This window comes from Prunus persica, chromosome G2, assembly GCF_000346465.2.
Source record: "Prunus persica cultivar Lovell chromosome G2, Prunus_persica_NCBIv2, whole genome shotgun sequence".
NCBI classification, from domain to species: Eukaryota; Viridiplantae; Streptophyta; class Magnoliopsida; order Rosales; family Rosaceae; genus Prunus; species Prunus persica.
Genome location: NC_034010.1, coordinates 21,010,562 through 21,033,768, shown reverse-complemented (window position 1 = coordinate 21,033,768; position 23,207 = coordinate 21,010,562). Strand labels below are relative to the sequence as shown.

General features: G+C 38.9%; 3 protein-coding genes across 4 annotated transcripts; all 3 read right to left on the bottom strand.

Moving 5' to 3' along the window:
* LOC18787087 (homeobox-leucine zipper protein ANTHOCYANINLESS 2) lies at window positions 569–6,840 on the bottom strand. Of its 2 annotated transcripts, none has more exons than XM_007220194.2 (9): window positions 6,006–6,840; window positions 5,662–5,882; window positions 5,426–5,543; window positions 4,652–5,335; window positions 4,409–4,510; window positions 4,081–4,293; window positions 2,483–2,657; window positions 2,008–2,375; window positions 569–1,552 (listed from the first exon to the last, which is right to left on the bottom strand). In XM_007220194.2, exons 1-9 carry the CDS (start codon window positions 6,201–6,203, stop codon window positions 1,142–1,144), a joined length of 2,490 nt encoding a protein of 829 aa, XP_007220256.1. In that variant the 5' UTR covers window positions 6,204–6,840; the 3' UTR covers window positions 569–1,141. The 2 variants fall into 2 exon arrangements, with proteins under 2 accessions (XP_007220256.1, XP_020413144.1); XM_020557555.1 differs by having other exon boundaries at window positions 761–1,552; window positions 5,662–5,879.
* LOC18787531 (probable methyltransferase PMT13) lies at window positions 12,150–16,935 on the bottom strand. Its single transcript, XM_007220484.2, has 7 exons — window positions 15,875–16,935; window positions 14,839–15,042; window positions 14,552–14,762; window positions 14,198–14,459; window positions 13,580–13,954; window positions 12,845–12,940; window positions 12,150–12,651 (listed from the first exon to the last, which is right to left on the bottom strand). The coding sequence occupies exons 1-7, from the start codon at window positions 16,301–16,303 to the stop codon at window positions 12,429–12,431; spliced, it is 1,800 nt and encodes a 599-aa protein (XP_007220546.1). The 5' UTR covers window positions 16,304–16,935; the 3' UTR covers window positions 12,150–12,428.
* LOC18787326 (COP9 signalosome complex subunit 1) lies at window positions 17,615–21,626 on the bottom strand. The gene is made up of 6 exons (XM_007220931.2): window positions 21,094–21,626; window positions 19,795–20,115; window positions 19,199–19,315; window positions 19,010–19,095; window positions 18,283–18,517; window positions 17,615–18,038 (listed from the first exon to the last, which is right to left on the bottom strand). Exons 1-6 carry the CDS (start codon window positions 21,493–21,495, stop codon window positions 17,862–17,864), a joined length of 1,338 nt encoding a protein of 445 aa, XP_007220993.1. The 5' UTR covers window positions 21,496–21,626; the 3' UTR covers window positions 17,615–17,861.

The window sequence follows — 23,207 nt, the reverse complement described above, 5'->3', positions numbered from 1 at the left end:
GTGATACTTTTTAGATGTGAGATTATTTATCCCTACATCCGTAACTTGTCTCGAGCAACACAATCCTAATAACTTAAATATAATGTTTTTAGGTCAAGTACAACAAATAAACCTAGGAAGAAGCCTATTCCAAGTTAAATTCCCTTTGTGAAAAAGCTACAAGTTTAGTCATGCCATTAAATTAACTCTTACAAGATGTTAATACGATCACGTAATATATAATCAGTTCACGTGTTGTAATATAAGTGGCAAGTGGCAAGGTGACAATTGTGAATTATAATTCTTTTCACTCTAAATTCGTAAAAGTCAGCCTTATGTTCCCCTAGCAGTACATATGACATAACTATCAAAGCTTCACCGTCCAACATCCAACCGACCAAACGGAACAGGCTTAACTACTTCCCCCCATCCAATTCCAGTCCAATCACACAACGCAGTTAATTCACATTCAGCCTTCCTGTGATGAACGACGCTTTTCACACAGTACGTGTCACCATTTCCCATTTCATTGACTCCAGCAAATTAACCGACACACCGCCAAAAAAAAAAAGAGAAAAAGAAAAAAAGAAGAAAGAAGGGTATTTGCATTTGGTAAATACAAGAGAGAATTTTCACTCATTAAACATTGCCAGAGTCATTCTCAAGTCAACCACAAAATAAATAAATAATACAGAAAATGAAATTCACAATAATTTAAATGAAAATTAATAATTATAAAAAGAGACCCTTTCTCTCAATTTTTTCATTCACATTTTTTTTTGTCTGCTTCATAATTTACGCTTGTTGCCTCTTAAGCCAAACGCGTTTACTCAAATTTAGGGGTCCTCTGAGTCAATACCCGAACCACCACCAGCCTTTGCCTTGTGCTGCTGCTGCTGCTGCTGACAACACCACTCTCACACACGTGCGGTTCGTTCTTGACTCAACACCCCCACCGCATTACTCTTCATACCCACCACTCAGAGTCTTCAGCTCACTCTCTCACTCACACACAATCACCTAAAATAACTACAAACCACCGCCACCACCACCTTCATGCACATGCACAACACGACGTCAATAGTGTCAACAAAAAGAGAAAAAAAAGAAGCTACGGTGAGGTTGGATCACGTGACCCACACAATAGGACCCGATCAGATAATCAGCTTTCACAATGTAGGGCGGCCTTGATCTTCTGGACAGTGCACGAGATGAGGTTGTTGACGGTCTCCACCGACTCCACCGTCAGCTTGGCTGAGGGCAGGCTGTTCACCAGGATCTGAAACGTCATTGTCAGTAGGGACCCACTCACTCTATGCGTGGCGTCCTCGCCTCCTCCCCCATTGCTGCTTCCGTGACCGCCACCTTTGACGGTCATAGGCCCACGCGAGCCTGGCCCATCCGGGACAATGGCGAACCCGGACGGGAGGAGCGCCACGTAGGCGGAATCCCCGCCGTTCATGACAACGTGCATGGCCGGAATGTCAACAGGCGCGTATACCACAAGGCCTCCCGCAGAGTCTATGCATGTCTCTTGCAAGATCAGCATGCTGCTTTGGTTTGCGTTCATTGCCTGCACCACCGCAAACATGACCCTCAGTTTCCCCATATTTACACCGCATGCCATTCCATAATTCTAAAAGTCAAACCCCTGACCTCACCACCAGTTTGTTTTTATTATTTGTTTTTTTCTCTTTTCTGATTGAATGAAAAAAAAAATAGAAAAAGTTAAAGGTGAGAAAGTAACAACTCAAGGAAGTTGACAATCGTCCTTGAATTTTGACTTTTTTTGGAGATTACCGAAACAAACACTGTCCCTAATGTCTGCCCCCTCTGCATCCCAAAACCGTCCCTATGGATACTTCCAAATTCCAAACTTGTCCTTTCCACATTCACCTTTTTCACCCCCTCCCACACAACGACACACTGATTTGAAACTTATCCGCCACCAAGGACACATTCGTCATTATAAAATAAACAATAAAACAATGAAAAAATTATGACGAGAGACAGAGGAAGAAACAGTACTCTGGCGCGAAGGAGGGAGACGCAGTTGCCTGGATCCTGGCCCTTGGCGATGTGGGCCATCTCCTGCATGGGCCCACCGTTGGAGAGTATGTCCCACTCGCTCCTGAGTCGTTCGTCACGCAGGAAATCAAAGAGCCTCTGTGGGGAGACGGGCAGCCAGACTGAAGTGGCAGCGCTGAGCACGATCCCGGGCGGCTCGCCCGGGTCGTCAAGGCTCTCCCTGGTCATGACCCGGACGTCCTCGTCCACGTTCCGCGCGTTCAGCTTGTTCCATTTGTGCACTGTGGACGCACACACGCCAGCACAGAAGTTGTCCGTCATCCGCTGCGCCAGCTTCAGCATGCTCCTCCGCCCGCTCGCCGTGATCGCTAGTATAAAAAATACACCACGACATTTTACATACATTTGAAGCAGGTACATTGTTTGTATGGGAATGGATACTCAAGAAATTTCAAATGATCGAGTGATCACGTACCAGTGTGGTCGCGGGTGGGAACGGAGGAGGACATGAGAATGGCGAGGCACTCGCATTGGCGTTGGAGGGTAGCGACCCACCGTTGCGCGCCGAAGCCCATGCCGGAGCTCAGCATGGGTCGGTAGAGCTGGTGGACTTGGCTCTCATCGTACTCTGCATGCTCAACCCATGTAACCTGCAAAATGTTAAATCATGTCATCACGATTACTTGGTAAGATGTTACATTACTAATTAGGCTTAGATTAACATAATCATTCACATATAAACAGTGTGGTATGACAAGGCACAGTTGCACCCACCTAACAAAAGAAGCAAAATTGTGGAGATTTAATTACAAAGCAATAATAGTTTATAGCCAAAGGTAGGCTGAAGCCAGCTAACCAAAATTTAAGTTTTTTTTTCCGTAGTTGTTGAAGTAGCCTTTGTGGGGCCAGTGACACATGTCACATATGGTAACCATCTCTAAATCTAATGGAAGAAATAGAAAATTAACAATAATAATGTGAGACATGGAAATCACACTGCCATCGAGCAAAAAGAGTAAAATATTTGGGTGTAGATAAAGTTGCGCAACATTTAAAGGAGAGCATAGGGTGGCATCGAGATTTGGAAATGGTGGTCTACATCAATTATTTATATATACACACCCTAGACCTAGAGAGAGAGAGAGAGAGAGAGAAAATTAGGCAGTCTTGGAGTTTGACAACAAGGTCTTCGATAATACAAGGCAGCAAGCATCAAAGATTGGAATAGAAACATCAAAGGCAAGGAATAGTTTATTAAATTTGACCCGAGTTGAAGATTACAAGGCGGTTTGGGGTTATGGAGGATATGAAATTAATGTGTTCAAGGTACAGAAATCTGGGGTTTAGAGGCTTCCGATAATAAACTATTGGGTTAAGGGTTTAGGGTTTAGGGTTTGAAGATTAGTATATGATTTGGAGAGACCAGATGATAAGATTTGAGGAAGGTTCCGATTCTTTGAGAGACATAAAATATTGGGTTGGTAAGGCCAATCTAAGCAATGGGACAGTGTGGTGATGTGGTGAGTAATCACTAGACTAGACAAATAAAGTTCTTTGATGCATGAGCTCTTTTAATTAATTAATTAATTAATAATTAAGTGGTGGCTTGGGGAATGTAAATAATGCTAAAAACTATATATGCTAAGTAGAAAGAAACTCAAAGATATTGACTTGGGGTTTTTTGGCTCCCACTTAAATGTTCTCAACTAAGCTCCAATGTTGCAGTTACTTCAACAGACTCATTAAAGGCCAAAGGGGAAGAACACCCACTTGGGAAAGCACAATAAATGTTAAAGCAAACAAATATGAACCATGTAACTGAAGCTGTACTTGCCTTCTGGGACGATGCATTCCAGATAAGCATTTTGAATTCAAACAAAAAAATTAAAGCTTTATGTGGACCGTTATCTGAGTTGTGTTACGGTCAGTTGCTCATTCGCAAGTCAGTGATTCCTAAGTTAGATAAATATGTTTTTGATTTTACCAGAAGAGAAAATCATTTAACTCTCAAGGCATATATGTAAAGAACCAAATAAGTTATGATAGACTTGAATGGAAAGTGGTATAACTTACCTTAGAATACCCATTAGGCATATCTTGCACAACACAACCAGAAGGGAGCCTCCTGCAGTTCATAAATGTAGGTGCACCGGAGGTGTCACGGATGGTGTCGACCGACACATCGACCACAGCCCACACGCCCTCTGCGTGCTGCTTGCAGAAGCGGAGGAAATTTACCTCCCGAACCGGAACCAAAGGGGATAGTACTTGTAGCTCAGCATGCATCTGAAATTTGATTATTACCCCAAAAAAAAAAATTTGAAAATGCTTTAAGTGACACAAAAATGGGCAAGTACATATATTTTCATTTTATTTCTCTTTAGGACTATCAAGTACTTACCAGTTGAAGTGCACCATTTCTAGTTCCTCCCATTCCACTAGAAATGACATCAGTGGTCGAGGTTCTAGCAACCAAACAAGGAAACATCTCCAACCACCGATTCTGTTTCGAGCAAAATGAGATTTGATTTTGAACATAAAATAAGCAAAAAAATATTTGAACAAGCATTGAAAACCAAAAAATACACACAAAGGCCAAAATCTCAAATGGCATCAAATTTCAATACAAAGTATTTGCTCTTACCGATTCCATCAAAGTCTCAACAAGGGCCAAGCTGTTGATAATGACCATGCCAGTCTCCCTAGAAGCCTCGGTAACAAAACCATTTGGCTTCAACCCAATGCAAGGAGTGAAACTTCTCATGTATTCTTCATGGTTCAAAACCTCTCTTCCACCCTCCAAGCTCCTCAGCCAAAGTGGCTCATCTGTCTGAGCCAGCTTCACCAACTCATCCATGGCAGCCAAGGCAAGCTCTAGAAACATCGATCTCTCCATCGACCGGTCCAGGCCGGTCACACTAGGCCTAGAGTGAGGCACAACTGACATGGCGCTCCCAATCCCACCTCCAAAATCAGGCCCCACTGGCATTGATGTAGCCACAGAGCTCAACCCACCAAAGCCATTGCTCCCAACTCCGAGCTCCAAGGTTGAGCTCGGTAGTGGAGGCCCCATTGATGTGGCCAGGGACGAAATGGGGCGGCCTAGAAACTTCCCAGCGAGGGCACAAACTCGATCCAACTCGTCCTTCAATCGGGCATTTTCGATCCTGAGGTGTTGCTCTTCGAGTGATATCTCTCCTATAATTGCAGGACCACCACAGTTTGAGCAAATTGGGTTCCTCATTGCGTCCCGAATCGACATGTTCTCCGCTCGAAGTTTGTCATTCTCTTGCCTCAGCAGTGAGTTCTCATGGCGTTCCAGTTGAGTCTAATAAGTCCCAAAACGACCAAAACTCCGTCAACCCTCAAGAAAAGAAAAGAAATGGAAACTAAAAAATGTCTGTGTAGAGCAATTTACCTTCATCTGGGTTCGGCGATTTTGGAACCAGAATTTGACTTGTCTGGTCTCCAAGCAAAGCCTTCTGCTGAGCTCCAATCTTTGCTTCTCATCAGGATGAGGACACTCCTTGAACAGCCTAAAACCAAACCCAAATGATTAAAAAAAACACACAAATTAACAACCATACACTGAAAAAGTCAATAATTTTATGCAAAAACAGTAAAATAAAATATGGGATTTTTATTATATCATACGCTTCAAGTTCTTGGATTTGCTGCGGGGTGTGTCGGTGGTATCGTTTTTTCTTACGAGGATTGGTATTATCAGCAGCATCTTGATCGTCCCCAGAACCACCATCCATATTATCACTCCCAGATCTGCTCTCGTGCTCTTCCTCTCGGCTCCTCCTCCCAACGTTGGTCTCAAAATTCTCAGCCATTCTCGTCACATCGCCTTGCCCATCCGCATTTGTCTGCTGATAGCACAGTAATTTTTTTAAAACAAAACCAAAAAATAACAAAAACCCAGATCAGTTTCAAGACCATACTTTCAGAAACAAAAGAAGAGAGAGAGAGAGAGAGAAAGATGAGAGCTTTACAAGGGCGAGTGAGAGTCCTGGAGAGTTGAACATGGACTTAGTGAGAGACTGAGTTACAAGACGTGGCTGAGCAAGTGCACTGGAGGGCATATTGTTGCTGTGGGTGCTGCTTGAAGTGTTGTTGTAAGAGATATCAGCCACAATTCTTGCACCGCCACCACTGCCGGTACTGTTGTCAAGAAAACCCCCAAAACTCATCAAAAAGAAAAAGCCCAACTCTCTTTTCTTTGCTTGCTTCTTCTTAACTCCTCCTAACACACCAGATTCTCCTCCTATTCTTTACAAATTTACACCCACTTCGCTTAATGACCACGTAATTTGCTCTCTCCACACAAAATGAGAAGAAAAAATATAAATATTTGGACAGAAAAAAATGATCTCTTTTTTGTAAGAGAAAGAAAAAGCACAGAGAGGCAGAGGAGACAGACGGTTCAGAGTTAATCCAAATGTCTCCAACTCCCTCTCTAGCGAAGGAAATGTTTTAAGGGGTTCTTTTGGAGAGAAAGAAAGAGAAAGAAGGCAAGCAAACCCTTTTTTGGTACACTCCAGCTGCTTAGCTCTTCGTTCTCTATCCCTCTCTCTCTCTTCCTTGATTTTTTTCTCTCTAACTCGCCTAGACAGCGAAAAGCACCAGAAGAGGCCTAAATGACTGCTGTTTGGTTTGGAGGAAAACCAAATAAGGGCAACCCTAGTTTGTTGGGTGAGTGATATCTCTGGTTCACTGCATGCTTGACTCCACTCTAAAAAGGCTTGAGAGAGTTGAGAAAAATAAAAAAATGAGAGAGAGGAAAAGGCTTTTCCTTTTCCAAGATTTGCACAGAGAAAAGCAAAAAAAAGCAGGTGAGAGAAATAGTAAGAGAGAGAGAGAGAGGGAGAGAGGTGAAGATAAAACGCACTATGTGGACTCTTCGAAGCCTTACAAATACAAAGCTCCAAAAAGGCCGGTTGACTCACTCACTCTCTCTGAAAGTCTGTGAAGACAGTGAAAAAATTGTAACCTTTTCACACTTTTTTCTTCTGAAGGTTCAGATCTATGACACTCTTTTTATTTCTCTCCCCTTTTTTTTCAACTTGGTACTGGTAATGGGGTTTTTTTGTACCCAAAGTTTATATCTTTGCTTTTGCTAGAGGTCTGAATTTTCCACCAAAGATCTAGATTTGCAGAATTTAACTTTCTTACTGTCCCTTCTTCAGACAATGTAAATATGACAGTTCCTTAAATACATTATAATAGTTTCATTTGATATGGTATGTAATTTTGGTAAAAGTAAACATGGTATGCAATTAAATTGGACAATTAAGAAATCCAATATTAATACTAAATATGGAAAAATATCCTCACAATTCAGTCCATTTCAGATTTAGTCTTATCTAAAATAACAATTCAGTCCACAATTCCTAAAAGAGGCCTAATTAGCTTTCATGCTCAGAAAAATATACTTTACAAGTGGTCACATTATGAATTTTGAGTGTGCTGTTGAACGTTTAGGTTATTTAGGTCGTTCGGTCGAATCTAATTATTCCTTATTAACAGTTAATGTGAGTCATTGAAAATAAGTTTTCAGCCAAAAATTACTCTTTTGTGTTTAAAAACTTATGCGTAGCTAAGAAATACAATTGTCGGGTAATGAGTAATGAATGAAGGAAAATCTTTTCAAATGTTTTATTGGGTGAAAATTAATAACTGAATAAGGAAATCCAATTAACAAACTCTTTTGATTCATTTTTTTCTTAAATGTTTCGACTAGAGTACTTACTCAAATGAAGAGCTTTTCCGGGTTTCGGCTAAGGCACTATGTGGTTCTTAAATGTTTTATGCATTCATGTGGGTGAATCCAAACACGACATGAATATAAAACAGTGGGATTATGATTAACTAGCTCTACATGAAGCTAACCAGATGTTAAATCATTGGCAAAGAAATAACACGAACCGCCGCCCTTGTTAGCCATGGCAAATCATAGCTAACCATGGTGGTAGGTCTTAATTTTGCTTAATAATGTAAAGAATTTCTGATTAACATTAATCTCAAGGTTTAAAGTAAGTTTCCATTTCCTCAGTCTTTTTGTTTTTTTGTTTTTTCCTTGTCTTAAGTTTCTTCGTGTAGAGAGTTACTATCGTTCTTCTTTATCTCTTTCTCCCTTCAAATGCCAGTTCCACTTTCTTTTGGAGGGCAAATAAAATTCTAGTTGTCTTCTCTGTGCGTCTCTTTCTCCTTAAATACTTATCTTTATGGGGTTTGGTCACCTTATAATTACACTAATATTTCTCAATCACAGTCGTTGTTATATTTTGAAGCCCTCATTCCCCACAAACCATTTTTACAAATAAACCCATTTACCTCCACAATCCACAAACAACTACCAGTCAAGAAAGAAAAATATCCCACAAGCACCATTTCAAGGATGCAGTTGTGAACCATTTTTTTCTCCAATTGAAACTTCAGTGTCTGAAACATTAATTCATTGACTTGTTCCTCACTTGCCATAATAATTATTTGACAAACAAACTTGGGGTCTCCACCTATTTGTTGCACCTTGCATATGATGATTTTTTTTTTTTGGCGTGGTTTTTGTAGAAAAATATATAATCACAATACCCTTTTAACCCCTCTCTCTATTTCATATCTTACTCATTTTCACAATAAAAACAAATAAAATTTGACTAATTCATTCACAACGAAGTTGACCAAGACTTGATTGTGGGTAGCAAAGGAGACACATGATGCCTAAAAAGACTTGGTCTAAGAGGTTTCATTTATGGGTCTTGTGGACATCTCCCAGCTTTAACTAATTACATTGAACTCCATTGGTATTTTTGGATGTTGCCCTACAACATATAGTTGGTTTCTTTGATTATGCTGAGATTGTGCCCATCTCCTTAGATCATGCTTGGTCTTTCTAGATTCTGATTGTTTGATGTTCGCTTTCCTTTTCCTGCATTTATGAATACAATTATCGTCTCTCTCAAAAGCACAAGCGAGGTATATGACATTTGCCTCTTTTCTTTTATTTTCACCCCAAAACTTTAATAACGACAGAAAAAAAAAAGAAAAAAAAAAGAAAAAAAAAAAGATGAGTTTGATTGTAAATGAATATCATCTGTTGTGAGTAAAAGAATTGTGTTAGCCATTAATAATATTGTTTATGTGATGTATTATATGGTTGAATTACTATTTGATATTTAAGCCTCATAATTGATGCGAGTTTAAATATATGCTCCAAACCTTTTGGAGATAAATGACTAACAATTCTTAAACACACCCAAAAAAAAAAAACAAAGAAAAACAAAACAAAAAACAGAGAGAGAGAAAGAAGAAAAAATAAAAAGTTATTTCACCTCCCATGCCGTGTCCATGAATTGCTCAAAAGTTCTTCACATTTCAACTATATATATTTGGGAGTTAGATAATCACATCCGTTAAAATAAAATTCCTATTTATTTAATTGCCATAACTGATAAAAGAAAATAAAAAGTAGGTGTATGACACATCACTTTCTTTATGAAAAAAATGAGCAAAAAGGTTTGAACAAATGTTGCCAACCAAACATCCTCATGATATATTTTCCCAAGTAGTTTTTGAGAAACAATTATAAAAGGTATTTTACAGACAGAAAAAATGAAAAGAAAACCTTTCTGTGATTTTTTGAGGTTGTTTGATTGCAGGAAAATATGTGGCAGAAGTAATGGACACGCAGTTAACTATTTATTGGTTGGTTTTCAATGATCTTCTTGTTTGAAAACCAAGAGATATGAATGAGGGTCCTTTTTTGAGGGTGCTCTCAAATGGTCTTTGTTGCCTAATAGATATAACAAAAAAAATGAGTAGATTTACAGCTCAACGGTTGAAAATTATTCACTCTATAATGTTGACATGTACTGTATCTATGCAGTACAAATTTGAATCTTAATTTTAGGCCTTCTTCAATCATGTACATAAACGGACCATAATACCAATCCAGGCAAAATTCCAGACGGAATAAAGCTCCATATATTACTTGGATCGAACATGATTGGAGATGGCCTTAACGTCTAAGGATTAAATTCTACCCTGCTTCAATTTTATTTTATTTTTAAATTTAAAAAAAAACCCTGGTTGAAAAATCACATTCATGTTGAGCCATGTTGCTCTCATCTAAATACTTCTCATGGATTTAGCTCTGTGTAAAAGGGCATGCACAGCACATGCAATGTTTTGCTGACAGGCAAAACTTATATATACACAGCCCATATACACACACACACACACACATACATACGTATATATGTATATGCCCAATCCAGGATCAATCATTTCACTTTTCTTTCTAAATTCCCTTTCAGCAATCCAAAAGTGCACGCATTTCATCTTCTGACTTGTTTGGATCAATTAATAATGGATGTTGAACTTGAGACGCCTTCTTAATCATGCATCACTTACTTTGACTGAGCGCTTGCTTGTTATAAAAATTACCGCAATCTGTCAACTTCTGGTAAGTAATGTGGTCTCTTCTCCTTTGGAGCATGTAATCTCATTGTAAGCTTTTGAATTGTGATACAACTTTGACCTTCCTTAATTCTTCAAGGTGTGAAAGGAAAGCAACAAGGTTGGGATAATAGAGTAGCAAAAACTAGGTTAACAGAAAGTCAATAATAGTATTTGACTGTATATTTGATGCTGCCAACTACACTACAGACAAGCAACCCTTTACAAATTTCATGTACCCTTTGATCATTTTTCTTGGTTCCCTCTCCTCATATGAACACAAGGCAAAGCATAACTCTGACTTTGTTGTTCAGCCTCCCAGCCAGTTAACAGTAGTCAGACCATAATAGACTGTTAATTGTGATGTCCATGATCATTTTTACAATACTTTAAGTGTTTAATTTTTGTTTCCTTCTGAAAATTTGAAAGGGCTATATGTGTATGTGAAAGGGGTGAAAATCTCTGAGAAAACTCATACAAATGCTATCAAAACGGTAATAATTTTTTTTTCCAGAAAACATTAATAAAATTTATTGTTGATCCATTCTAAGTGCAAATAATTGTCTTCACATGTCATAGTTGTTAAATAAGAGAAGTGTTACGATCAATAGTCTATGCGAGAGTAGATGATTTCTGATTGTAAATGCATGTGAGTTTCATATTAGTAGTTAGAAATCAATCATGCATACACATACGACTAAACTAGAGCGTCTAGAAGTACTTTGCGGTACCACTTTGAAATAAAATAAACCAATTCATTGATTTTATTTTGACCCCAAATTATTCCTCATTGTAACAAAAAATAACTTATTCCTCAAGCATTCATTTTATGCACTTCCTTTCACACCTGGCCTTGAAAAAAACCCAATTGGAGCAGTTCAAGTACTGATTGGGTGAGAGTTCGAAGATGAATTTTCTTAGTTTTGAAGCATCACCACCTTCTTAATTATCAAAAGTCTTTTCTGCAATTTCTTGGTTTTGATGGGGTCCATCAGTGGGGGAAGATGCCCCCAAAGTAAAAGCAGAAATAAAATCCTGGGTGTTGTCAGTTGTAGCTATCATCTGAAGGAAACAGCCCAACTCTGAGCTTGCGTTCTGCATTTACTTTGCATCTATCTAATCTACTACCGCCTATCTAATCTATCTGGGCCTCCTACTCTTTTCTTTTCTCTCTCTTTCTCACCATTCAATGAAAGGACCCAATGGGAATGGAATGAATACTTAGACGCCGGTTGGGAGTTTGGCACCAACTCATCTACTTGCATAGTTACTCTCCCACATGTCAAGGAAAAATGAATTTCCTTTGTTTGGATGGCAAGAAAAGTCATAAGAAAAAGGAAAGGAAATGTTTTTATTTACCATTTTTTACCCTTTAGCTCATTTCAAGAAAATATCTTACTGATTGTATCCATTATATTTATCAACACTCAAATTCTTCTCATACCCTCTGAGAATTTTAAAAATCTTAATTCTGCACTCTCACAGAAAAATCCTTCAGTTTGCTCACAAGGGTTATAATTCCCGACATACCCTTCGGTATAAAACAATCAGTAGAATGTGATGACATCTTTTGACTTTGGGAGCAATTGTCATTTTCATTAGCACACTGTGTGAACAGGGCATGAACACTGAATCTATCAAACCATCTGCCACCATTTTCTCCCCTTGAAACGACAATGTTTTGAGGACAAATGCAATAATGCAAAGCATCATCAAATTGATGGGCAATAAATAATATCAAATTACATTATCCTTGGAAACTGAACATATGATTGCCACCTTTTTTTTTTGGTTCCTTTCTTTTGTTTTTTCTTCTTTTTTGGGTGTAATCTAACAAAAAAGCTGCATGTCTTCCCATCTTTCAAGCCCTCCCTATTCTAACCCTATTATCTCCTTACATAATAGGGAGTGGTGGATAAGAAAGAAACTACATCCATGCATGGAGATGAACCTTCACATCAGTTGGATGCTGAAGGCAAAGTCCAAAACGTTTTCGTTGCAACAAGAATTTTCTCTCTCCCGTGTGACTCTGGTTCTTTCTCATGTATGCTAGCAGTCCACCTTACGGCATGAGCTATGCGAGCTACTTTTTCTATTACTTCAGGGGAGTCTCTAACCAGAACCGTTCCTTCGGGACGCAACATTCGATCCATCTCCACCATCAAATCCACAAGGTTACAACTGCAGAAAAATCAAGAAACGTGAGCATAGGTTGTTTAAGAACAATCATGCCCTTCATCAAGTATCTTGCCAAATATATGAAAATGTCACTTTAGGATTACACTGAAACATGTGCAACGGTTTAATACTGCTGTAAGAATGTAGGAATCGGTTGATTCAAGAAACAGAGTAGGAACTAGAACTGTAGAAGTACCTGTTCTTGGTGGAACCTGGATGCTTTATGAGGGATTCAATTCCAGTTACATGGATGAAGTCATAAGAACGAGGGTACGTTGAGAAAGGCTCACACCTGAGACCATCAAGAAAAAATATTAGCTCATCAGTAGAAGTTCCATAATACTATCACAATTCCAGAGCACTGCATAACATGATCAAATGAGGACTTTAGGAAAAGAATGCATACAAACGAGATGGGGACTAACATCAAAGATAGTTACAGTAATATTGATGAAAAGTTTTTGCACCCTTTTGTACAGAAAATTATCACTGCTTTGATCATTAATTTACAGATTAAGGAGTTCAAACTGTGTTATGGGGCAGGTTCACTGGTTTCTAAAACGTAACCCAATTGAAAAATAATAATATAAGAAAGATTTGTGGATATAGTACTAAAGCAGGCGTAAGAGCACGATAGCGTAAAAAGTGCACTCTTCGCAGCAGCTTGAACTATAAACCTTTTTATTGTGCCATCAACTGGTTCCCAATGAGCAATGTTACTTAAGTGCGTGGCATTAAAATATACACAATGGGACCTGTAAGATGCATACTCCCACCCGAGAATTCAACACCACATTTAATCCTTGATTGACACAGCATATTTCAGAAGATAAAAATGTGACTTGACTTGGACTGGGAACAAAGCTTAGGTTGGCTCCATCAAAGGACTTATGTGTGGAACACATTGGAGGAAAAATAATACAACACTCACCAGTCATGGTATACTCCAATAAGACCTCTGTCAAAGATTACGGAAAGAGTTGAGGGCTTGCGGGCAGGAACAACATTCATCACCCACACAACGTCAGATTTTAGTGCAGCTGCAAAACCTCCAAAAAATGCATTCATGTCCATGACATTGCGTACAGCTGGAGTTCCAAGCTTCAGGTTTAGGGAGCTCTTATAGTAGGCAACTCTTCTCACCCAACGTCGCGTGTCAGCCTCAAACACATCAATGCCGTTTCTCATGAGTGTGGCCCTTGCAGGAGCTTTTGTCAGCCTCTCTGGCCACTTTGAAATCATCCCAACAGCATATTCTCCCTTGACAGAAGATGTCCTACTCATACATTTCTTTAAATTGTAATACCTGCATAACAATTGAGTTTATTGGTACCAATTCCATAAATTCTTTGAATATGACCTTTGATAATAAAATTTTGTGTCCAACATGCTGCAATGGTTAGACGGCAAGAGTTTGTACTTTAATTTTTTCCGGACTTATAAAAGGACATAGCTATGGAAAACAATCACTTCATACTAACATAAAGGTTCCATTTGGGGGAAGGGGAAGAAAAACTAAGAAACTTAGAATCGATTCTGAGGCGGTTACCATGCATCACTTGGGTCATCTGATTCATCACACAATTCAAGGCCAAATTCATTTTGGTTTGGAAGGCATGAATCTCCAGCAGGCTTTTTCCAGACAGCTGTGTTTCCATCCACAGCAATCAGCTCATAACACAATGCTCTTGCGACACCCTGGAGATCCGCCCATTCCTTGTCTTGATTAGTCCACTGCACAGGAGGACCGGAGATTACTAGGTATCCTCCTGGGCGAAGTAAACGATCCACTTCAAGGAAATATGTGGCATCTGCACAATTCCAGATTCCTTTATGATAAGAGCAAGTAGCAGGGGTAGAAAAACTGTAACAATATGCGAGGTTACAGGTGACAAGAACTCACTATAGGCAGTAAAAGGGATCAAACATCGAGAGCAGTGCACCAAATCAAATGAGAAAGCAGGAAATGGAAGCCTGCGTGTGCCAAGCATGGCAACAAATGCTGGAATTCCTCTTTCCAATGCAAATTGTATCTGTGACTTGTGGGAATCTCTTGGAGCAAATGACATCGCCAAAATGTCTTTGGACAGAAGATACCCCCCAAAACTGGCAACCTGTATAGCATCAAAAATTTGTGAAATTCGAAACGAAAACTAGTACGGTCTCAAGAAAAAGGAACATTGCTCTTACCCCACAACCCATATCGAGAGCAGTTCGCAGGACGCCATCACTGATAGGGATGTACTGTCCAAGTTTTTCAATATATTGTATAGCTCCATCTGGAAACATGGTGCCACCACCAGGGAAAATGAAGTGTGGGCCTTCCAGTTTCATCCACCCCTGATGACCTTTCCTGTCCGCGATTTTGTTGTGTGGCATGTTGCTGTGCCATATCTATACACAGATTACAGTACTTTAAGACACGTTAAAAAAGAACCATGGGGTGGTGCTTTATGACTTTGATATAGAACATCAAATGAAACTCATTCTATCTCTGATTACAAAACACTGGGCAAATATTCCAAAACAAGAAGAGGACTAGAAAGACAATCAAATTTTGAGCCATCAGTAATTATAAAAGAAAAGGCCCCTAATAAGCAGTCTAGATTTCACTTATTTAGTTAGCTGTTTACAGTTATTTCTGGCCCATCAAATCCTATGCGGATCTTAAATTCAAAATTCAAGAACATAAAACCAAAAATGAGTAACACAAGGCTGTCAAAGGTTCTTGAGCAGCTGTGGTAGCCAGGGAGAGAATGAAGAGTGTGCTAGCAGGAGAAAAGTACAGCACTAACATTTATCAACAAGCTACTACAATCTCTTTTTCTTTTTGGCCTGAACAAGTAGCTAAAAGTAGCATGTCGAGATTTGTATATTTCTAACACATTACAAAGTTCCTTAACTACAATGCACAGATACTCCTATTCAATAATTCTATTTGTACTACACAACTTTATATTTTGAGGCTTGCATTCTTGTTCCCAGTATAACAGTCGTGCATAGAAAAATTTAACAAACAAGCTCGATTGCAAACATCAAAAGCTTAAACTTGCTATACCACCAACACCATTAATCTCGGATATACCACCTCTCATTCATAGATCCTCAAACATTCACCGAAAAGCTCAGTCATAAAAGAGACTCAAATGCTAATTCAAAGACAAAATATGCAATTAACCCAAAAAAGCAAATTGAAGAATTGAAATGAACCCAAAACCACACACACCTTGTGCAAGCTGTCGGGCCACTGAACCGGAATCTTGTAGCCATTGGGAGGTGGGATCAAGCAGAGAGGGGTCTCCTCAGGCAGAGGGCAATGCCTCTCTCTGTAAAAGTTCATCTCTCGACTTAATTGGCTGTTGCGCCTGGGGTCCTCGCACGGCATGTGGTCGACGGCATCGACCGGGCATGCCTCAATGGGCTGCTGGTGCTGCCCGAGCTCCACCAACGCCACTAAACGGTGTCGTTGCCTCGGATCGGCATTGGTCGATAAGAGAAGAGCCTGGCGACCCGAGGCAGCGAGCGAGTCACCCAAGGGAGTGAAGACTAGGAGGAAGAAGACAATCACTATGCCGAAGAAGGCCGCTGAGACAAGGTCCAAGAGGCGCCATTGCCTCGGGCTCCGCTTGGATGCGGGCAGGTTCAGGTGACCCATTTGGGCTCGGATCAAGTGGGAGTCGGATCCGATCAAATCGGCATTGGGGTCGGGAGAAATGGATGGACTTGGCTTCTGGGTTTTGAAAAAGACGGGATTTTGAGTTGTTTTGGGCAGAGATTAGATTGGTGGGTTGTTAGGGTTTACGTGTTTGGAGGTGTGAGAGAGAGAGAGAGAGGTGGAGGAGTGGGACTGTAGACGATGAAGATAGAGTCTAGAGAGCTCTTCTTCTCTGTTGCTTACTGGTGGCTCTCCATTTTAATTTAATTTTTTAAACCAATAAATCTAGTAATACTAATATATTATAGAGATGAGAAATTATTCCTTTGATAGATTTCCTTTCTCCTTTTTTTATTGTTGAATAAAAATGGGGGGGCTACAATTACAGATGTGGTGAGGAAAATTTGGGCGAGATCCATTGGGTTGAAGCCTTGAAAGCCTTGAACTTGAACTTGAAGTAAGTGGAGCATGTGATGGACAGCTGTGAGGAAGGTGATGGGAAAATTTCAGGAGGTCACAAAAATTATAATATCCAGGAGTTGTCTGCTTCCCGATATTGAATAGAAAAGGAAAGTTTTTGAGAGTAATTATTAAAACTGTATATATAATTTGAGGGGAACAAGATGGGAATTAAAATTTTCAGGCTAAAAAAGAAAAGAAAAGGATGGGTATTAATTTCAGCCAACATGTGCTTTTTTAATAACAAGAATAGACTAGCAAGTCAAGTAGCAGGTCAGCCTAAGTTGAACTTTGTAATCCTTAATCTCTTTCACAAGAAGAAAATAATTTATTATTAATGGCATCCAGGACAGGGTTTTTATTTTTGTGCTTACAATTATGAGGTGATGTTGATCAATAATCTGTAGTAATTAATAATTAAAATTTAGATTAAATTCTAATCACTAAATGATGTAAAAATAAATAAGATAAATAAGATATTGATGTTCTTTATATTCCAAAAAAACAAAATTGGAAGTGTAGTAAAAAAATGCGTAGGGGGTTATTTTCCCATGTAAAAAAGACACAAACTTTGAAAATGTTAGGGAGATCTCCATTCAGAACCTGCCTAACATTTTCTTTCAAACGTTTTCAAAATGTTAGACAAATTGTTACGGCCAACCTGCCCACAACGTCAAACTTGGGCAAACTTTTGAGTGTTGAAATTTGAGATTCAGACACTTGAAGGCGTATCTCAATTTCGATTTCGATTTTTTATTTGAGTATTTGACTTTGGCATTTGACATGGTCATTCAGAGGGATCATATGTATTAAACAACCAAACGGAGAGAAGAAACCCAGAAACTGAAGAAATAGCAGCAAGCAACGGATGCGAGAATATAATCTGAATAAATGCTGCAACTGAATCAAGATGAAAACTAAAAATCTGTGAATATACAAGACAGCAACCATCTAACATTGGTAATTGTCGCATAAATTTGCATCCTGGCCTTCTAGATTTGTCAAATCCTCCGCCGTGCTAGTTGACCAAGCAGATGAATGTCAAAAATAAAAGAGCACAAGCAAACCCTGGCCAGACTAACACTGTCTAAAAATAAATTCAGGGTTTCCTTGATCCCTTAAGATTGTATTCGTGCTTGATAAGATTCACCCTAAGCAGCATTGACTTAACATCCCGATCAAACTCATCACCCGTCTGAAGCACCCGTTGGAAAGTTGCATTCCTTTGATCCGCATGTCGTGCATATAGAATTTTGTTGTGTGAGTCAATTCGAGCCTGCAGTGGCATCATGAGTTAGCTCAATAAAGAACAAAAATGTACACATGCAAAACAACTGAATCTGAAGTTTCACATCATCCACCCACCCCAAACCCTACCACAAAAACTGATTCAGCATTGGGATTCAAGAACAGAATATGTAGGTAAACCAATATATAGCATATATGGGGTCCATTCAACAAATGACCGTGGAGTGAGTTATCTAGTCCAATACAAAAACAGATGGCATTGCAAAGCCCACCTGAACTTGGTTGTCAGTGATTAAAGCTTCAAGTTCTTTCTCTAGCCCTGAAACATCAGTTTTGAAAGCACTGGCCATCATGTGTAAATCTACGGACACAAAGGGGTGCGTATACTGGATGAGAGCCTTGTGGCGGATTTGACCATAAAGTGTCTCGAGGTGGTCATGCAAATGGATGTCAAGCAACAGATTTGCTTTGAGATTCCCAAGGTAATCCAGACACGAAGCATAATGGCTACAACAGAAAAGAAAACACATGTTACTGAAACCGAAATATCTGAACATAAATCAGACAACAGCCCATCACCACTGTCAATTGATTAAAACAATTGCACAAGCATGCCAACTAATCCTTCAATTTATCATACTCAATCCCAATAACGAATTGAAAAATGTTAACTCATTGGAAATGAGTTAACAAGGTCTAATATCATTTCAACTTAAATACATATAAAGCTGAAATTCCCTTGTACTTTCTTTCATTACCTACAGGATGCATTATGTCAAGAATAAGCAAGGTCTAATGTAACTTGATAATAATGTTTGAAAAGAAAAACTCGTGTTAAGATCCTTGCATGATTGAGACCCATAAATTTTCACACTATTTCTTAGTAGGACTTGACACTTTTCTACCATATGGCATTGTGCACATTGCAGCAACATTGCCAATATTGACACATAGATACAGCAATTAGACAACTAAAAAGATTACATCACAATAGATTACCTTGAGTAGAAGTCATTGATAAGCTCCCTTACTTCAGGTACTAACTCTAAAAAATTCCGGAAGTTCAGGTTGTCTATAACTTTGTTCTGTCAAATAAAATCGCTTACTGAGAAAGAGTACTCTACTTCTAAACAAGAAATCATTAAAAAACAAAGGAAACGATAGTCCAAGGAAAGAAAGAATATATGCCTTCAGTTCCATTCGGTCAAAACTTGCAAGTGCACAAAGCCCACCATATGTTGCAACATCTTGAGGTGCAATCACTTCATTGTAGTGGTTTCCCAATTCATGCCCGGTTTCCAAGAACTGTAATTTCACAGTGAATAAGATAGATTAAAACCATAGAAGTCTTACAAGAACAATAGATAATGGAACTGATGTTACTAAATAATGGGCCACAAGGTCAAAATTTAGGGAACCAGGACCATCTTAAAACTTAGATACCAGGTAACACTAAATCAGCTATAATTAATTCCCAACTGGTTCTTTTGATTTTGAAGGCATAAATTTAATATCTGAAAATCTCCAAAAATTCTGCCCAACAAGAGCAGAGAGATTACAACTGAAAATAAGATAACAAAATCAGCTCATCACTAAATGTTTGTAAAGGCTTTAAAAATGTAAATAATATCACCATACCAAGCACAATATGACTAACCAATAGAAAAAAGCAGATATCATACACTCACAACTTCTTATCTTAAAGCACAAAGATACAAGTATTCATATGTATCTAAAAAAAGGACTATAAGATTAAGTGAAACAATAATACACTTCAAACAAACCTTACGAGCAGCAAGCTTGTATTTTTTAGCTTCCAAGTGAGCCAATCCAGCAGCACAACGAAGTTTTGCAACAGTAACTGGGTCAAGGGCTTCTGGTGATTGTTCTGCTTTGCTAACATAGCTTGAGACATGAGCAAATTGACTCATCTCAATGCTGACCAGAATTGAACTCATGCACATATGAACAATATGCTTTGCTGTAGTGCAATAATCACGAGTACGAACATAATTTTTAAAGGCATCCCCAAGTTGACCATGAGCATAATAAAAATCTCCAAAATCATTGTAACCCATTCTTATGCTTTCTTTGATAAGATTTGTCTGCACAAAAGCATTCAAAGACAGAATGAGAGATCAAAGAGACAATGGGAACCAAAGAGGCTTCAATCACAGAAATTGCACTTATTCCATGATTTAGGAACAAAACAGCAACAAAAACACACATAACAACCCCTCAGACAGAAAGCTCCCAAGTGCATTCTCCCGCAATTAAAAATATAAAATAAGCATCGAGACTCTACAATCCAGCAGAACAGCTTGATGTTGCATATTAGAAGTCATTAAATCCTGATAAAATTTATCCAAAAAAAGAAGTTCTAACAGGATCATCAGATGGGAAACATACAACAAATAAACCTAACTGAGTCTGCAACACTGATTCATGCCTTAAAACAAGGATCATGTTGCATTTGAAAACCTCCATTTTGGGCCTGAAGCTGATTATTAGCTGACAGCTGGACTCGGTTGACAAGACCAGTGGTCCATTTCAATTTAACAAACATCAAAACTCCATATCTATGATCCATATCCTCGCACAAAACTTTAGGTTCACAGTCTCCTTTACTAAATACCCACACGTTTTCAGTTATAACATCTTCCCGCTATTCCACCAAAACAACTGCAATCAAGCTAACCTCGAGCAGTGAACAAGTTGTTTGTTTAGTACCCAACGTTGCCTAAGAGACAAACGAATGACTCTCCCGTATCCTGATTAGAACAGCTCATCTACAACCATATTCCTAGACATAACCTAAACCAAAAACAAAATATTATCGCAAGACGAAGAAAACACAAAGGCATTGCCATTAACTCCTTTCATATTGACCTCTTTCCTACACACAGGAGAATTATAATATACAATAACAGGTAAACAATTAAACAATAACTTGTAATAAATCCAACAAAACCCAAATACACAGTGTAGAACCACCCATAGGCAACCTATACACTATTTAATCATAAAAACCCTAGACATTCCAGAGATAACCACAAAGAAAACAGAGTAACAGAACCGCATACCCTATACGCATTGAGCTCGTTCTCGAGCTTCTCCTTCTTCTGGTCGGCCCTCCTATCCACCATCTCACACCAAGCCAAGTCCATCGCATAGTCGGGTCCCAATCTCCCACCGATCATCTGCACGACGTCTCTGAACAACTGGGTGTTTTCTCCCTTCTTGATTTCGTCGTAGGCCATGCGCAGAGCCTCCAACTCCATGGCGTGGTTGCTCTTGCTCTTGTTGGCGATGAAAATCAGCCGCATGATCTTCGTGCGGCCGCTGTAGAGGCTCGCGTAGGCCTCGACGTCGAGTTGCTCACTGCTGATGATTGGTCTGCTGCGCTTCTCGTCGTCACCGCCAACGCCGTTGGCGTAGATCTCGTCGTCAATCATTGGGCCTGAGGTCTCGTCGTCGCCTTCCATTTTGGGAAAGTGTGAAGCCCTAGAGCAGAAGTCTGGGAGATTTTAGGTTTTAGGGTATTGCTGTGGACCTTCTTCAGGTGGTGCTAAACTGCTTCTTTTCTTCTCTCTCGCTCTCTCGCTCTCTCTCTCTCACCAGGCGCAGCGAGGGAGGGAGATGGGTTCTTGGGCGAACAGAACGACGCCGTGTAACGACAGACTATCTGACTATCATTTATTTTTTTATATTTTATTATTTTATTATTTTTTATAGGCTTTAGATCCTGGACTCTCGGATTTGGGCAAATTATTATGGGCTTTTAGCCTTTCGAAGCTCAGTTTGAAGTTAAAAAATGGAAATCCCTTATATGCAAAGAAAATTTTAGATGCACCCTAAAATCTAATCAATACACCCATCAATTTTACTTTTATGGTTTAGGACTGAAAAATTAAATACAAAATCAAAATAAATTAACCATCCTAGTGTATGTTTTACTACTAATTATGAAAAATAGAAAATAAAAAAAATTGTGATTTTGGTGAATAAAAATAATTGTGTTGGTGGATTCACCCAATAAAATTTTAAATTGAAACTAACTTGAAACTATTCTAAAGTTCCTATAAATTTTGAAAACTTGAAACCACTTCAATTAAAATTCTTATTCTTATTTTCTTGTCAAACAAATTCTACATAATTCGCACGTGACTCTTTTAAAAAATATTTCAGCGTTCAAAATAGAAAACCTCATTTCAAAAATCAACTTAAGATAAGCTAAGCCCATTGAACTAAAAAAATTTCACGGTGAAAGTGGCCTATCTTGCAGCACTAGACCATGTTAAGAAGATGGCACCGTAGAAGATGGACCATAAAACACATCCTACCCATATAAACGACCATATTATTATTATTTTTTAATACTTTACTCGTAACAATTTCATTAATAAATAAGTAATGTAAGGGTCCGTTTGAGAGTTCTTCTGAAATAGTTAAAAGCGTTTTTTGACAACCAAAAGTACTATTGACAGTGTTTTGCATAAAAGTTTAAAAGCGCTTTTGGGTCATAGAAACGCTTTCTGGAGAAGCACCTGTCATGTGCTTCTTCAAGAAGCACTCTCAAGTGCTTTTCCAATAAGCACTTCGATTTCTTATGAAAATTTCAACGTCTTTATAATAAAAACGCTTTTGGTATAACCCGCTTATAAGTAGAAGTGCTTCCTAAATAAGCAGTCCCAAACGAGCCCTATGAAGATAGCCTCACAAGAGGCTCTCGCAAACAATAAAAAAATACAAATAATAAACACAACTATTGCAAGACAATGAGTAAAAATAATTTTACATCTTTAAGACCCATTTCACCAGGAACTTAAAGACATAAGAATATCCATAACACCACTATATCCAGTTCTGCAAGAAAATCATATCAGATATGAGAACTCTCTACCTATTTAGGAGTTGGGGATAAGAAGCACCTACAAGTGGAAAAACAAATCCCTCTCAACTTCCACCTGGACAGATGGTCACAACTTCTCCCACACACCTCTAAAACCAAAGCACCAATCAAAATAGATCCACAAAATCAACAACTCCACCCCTCAACATGGAGATCTGATGAAAATCCACCTCATCAACCCCAAAATTGCAAGGACAACATAGTACATGCTAAAAAAACATAGGTGAACAACTAGGGGAGACAAACCTTGTAGTACACAAGGGAGACAAAAGCCTAGCACAAAAT

What these genes read in the sequence shown, in the direction of transcription:
- LOC18787087 (XM_007220194.2), bottom strand. Translation starts at nt 6,203, where the DNA reads ATGAGTTTTGGGGGTTTTCTTGACAACAGTACCGGCAGTGGTGGCGGT. An exon ending in TTGAGACTTTGATGGAATCG is followed by an intron (nt 4,511 to 4,651) that starts GTAAGAGCAAAT and finishes TGCTCGAAACAG; the next exon opens with AATCGGTGGTTGGAGATGTT. An exon ending in TCTCCCTCCTTCGCGCCAGA is followed by an intron (nt 1,553 to 2,007) that starts GTACTGTTTCTT and finishes GCGGTGGTGCAG; the next exon opens with GCAATGAACGCAAACCAAAG.
- LOC18787531 (XM_007220484.2), bottom strand. Translation starts at nt 16,303, where the DNA reads ATGGGTCACCTGAACCTGCCCGCATCCAAGCGGAGCCCGAGGCAATGG. An exon ending in GGCCCGACAGCTTGCACAAG is followed by an intron (nt 15,043 to 15,874) that starts GTGTGTGTGGTT and finishes ATCTGTGTATAG; the next exon opens with ATATGGCACAGCAACATGCC. An exon ending in CCAGGTTCCACCAAGAACAG is followed by an intron (nt 12,652 to 12,844) that starts GTACTTCTACAG and finishes ATTTTTCTGCAG; the next exon opens with TTGTAACCTTGTGGATTTGA.
- LOC18787326 (XM_007220931.2), bottom strand. Translation starts at nt 21,495, where the DNA reads ATGGAAGGCGACGACGAGACCTCAGGCCCAATGATTGACGACGAGATC. An exon ending in ATCAATGACTTCTACTCAAG is followed by an intron (nt 18,518 to 19,009) that starts GTAATCTATTGT and finishes TTTCTGTTGTAG; the next exon opens with CCATTATGCTTCGTGTCTGG. An exon ending in TCACTGACAACCAAGTTCAG is followed by an intron (nt 18,039 to 18,282) that starts GTGGGCTTTGCA and finishes ATGCCACTGCAG; the next exon opens with GCTCGAATTGACTCACACAA.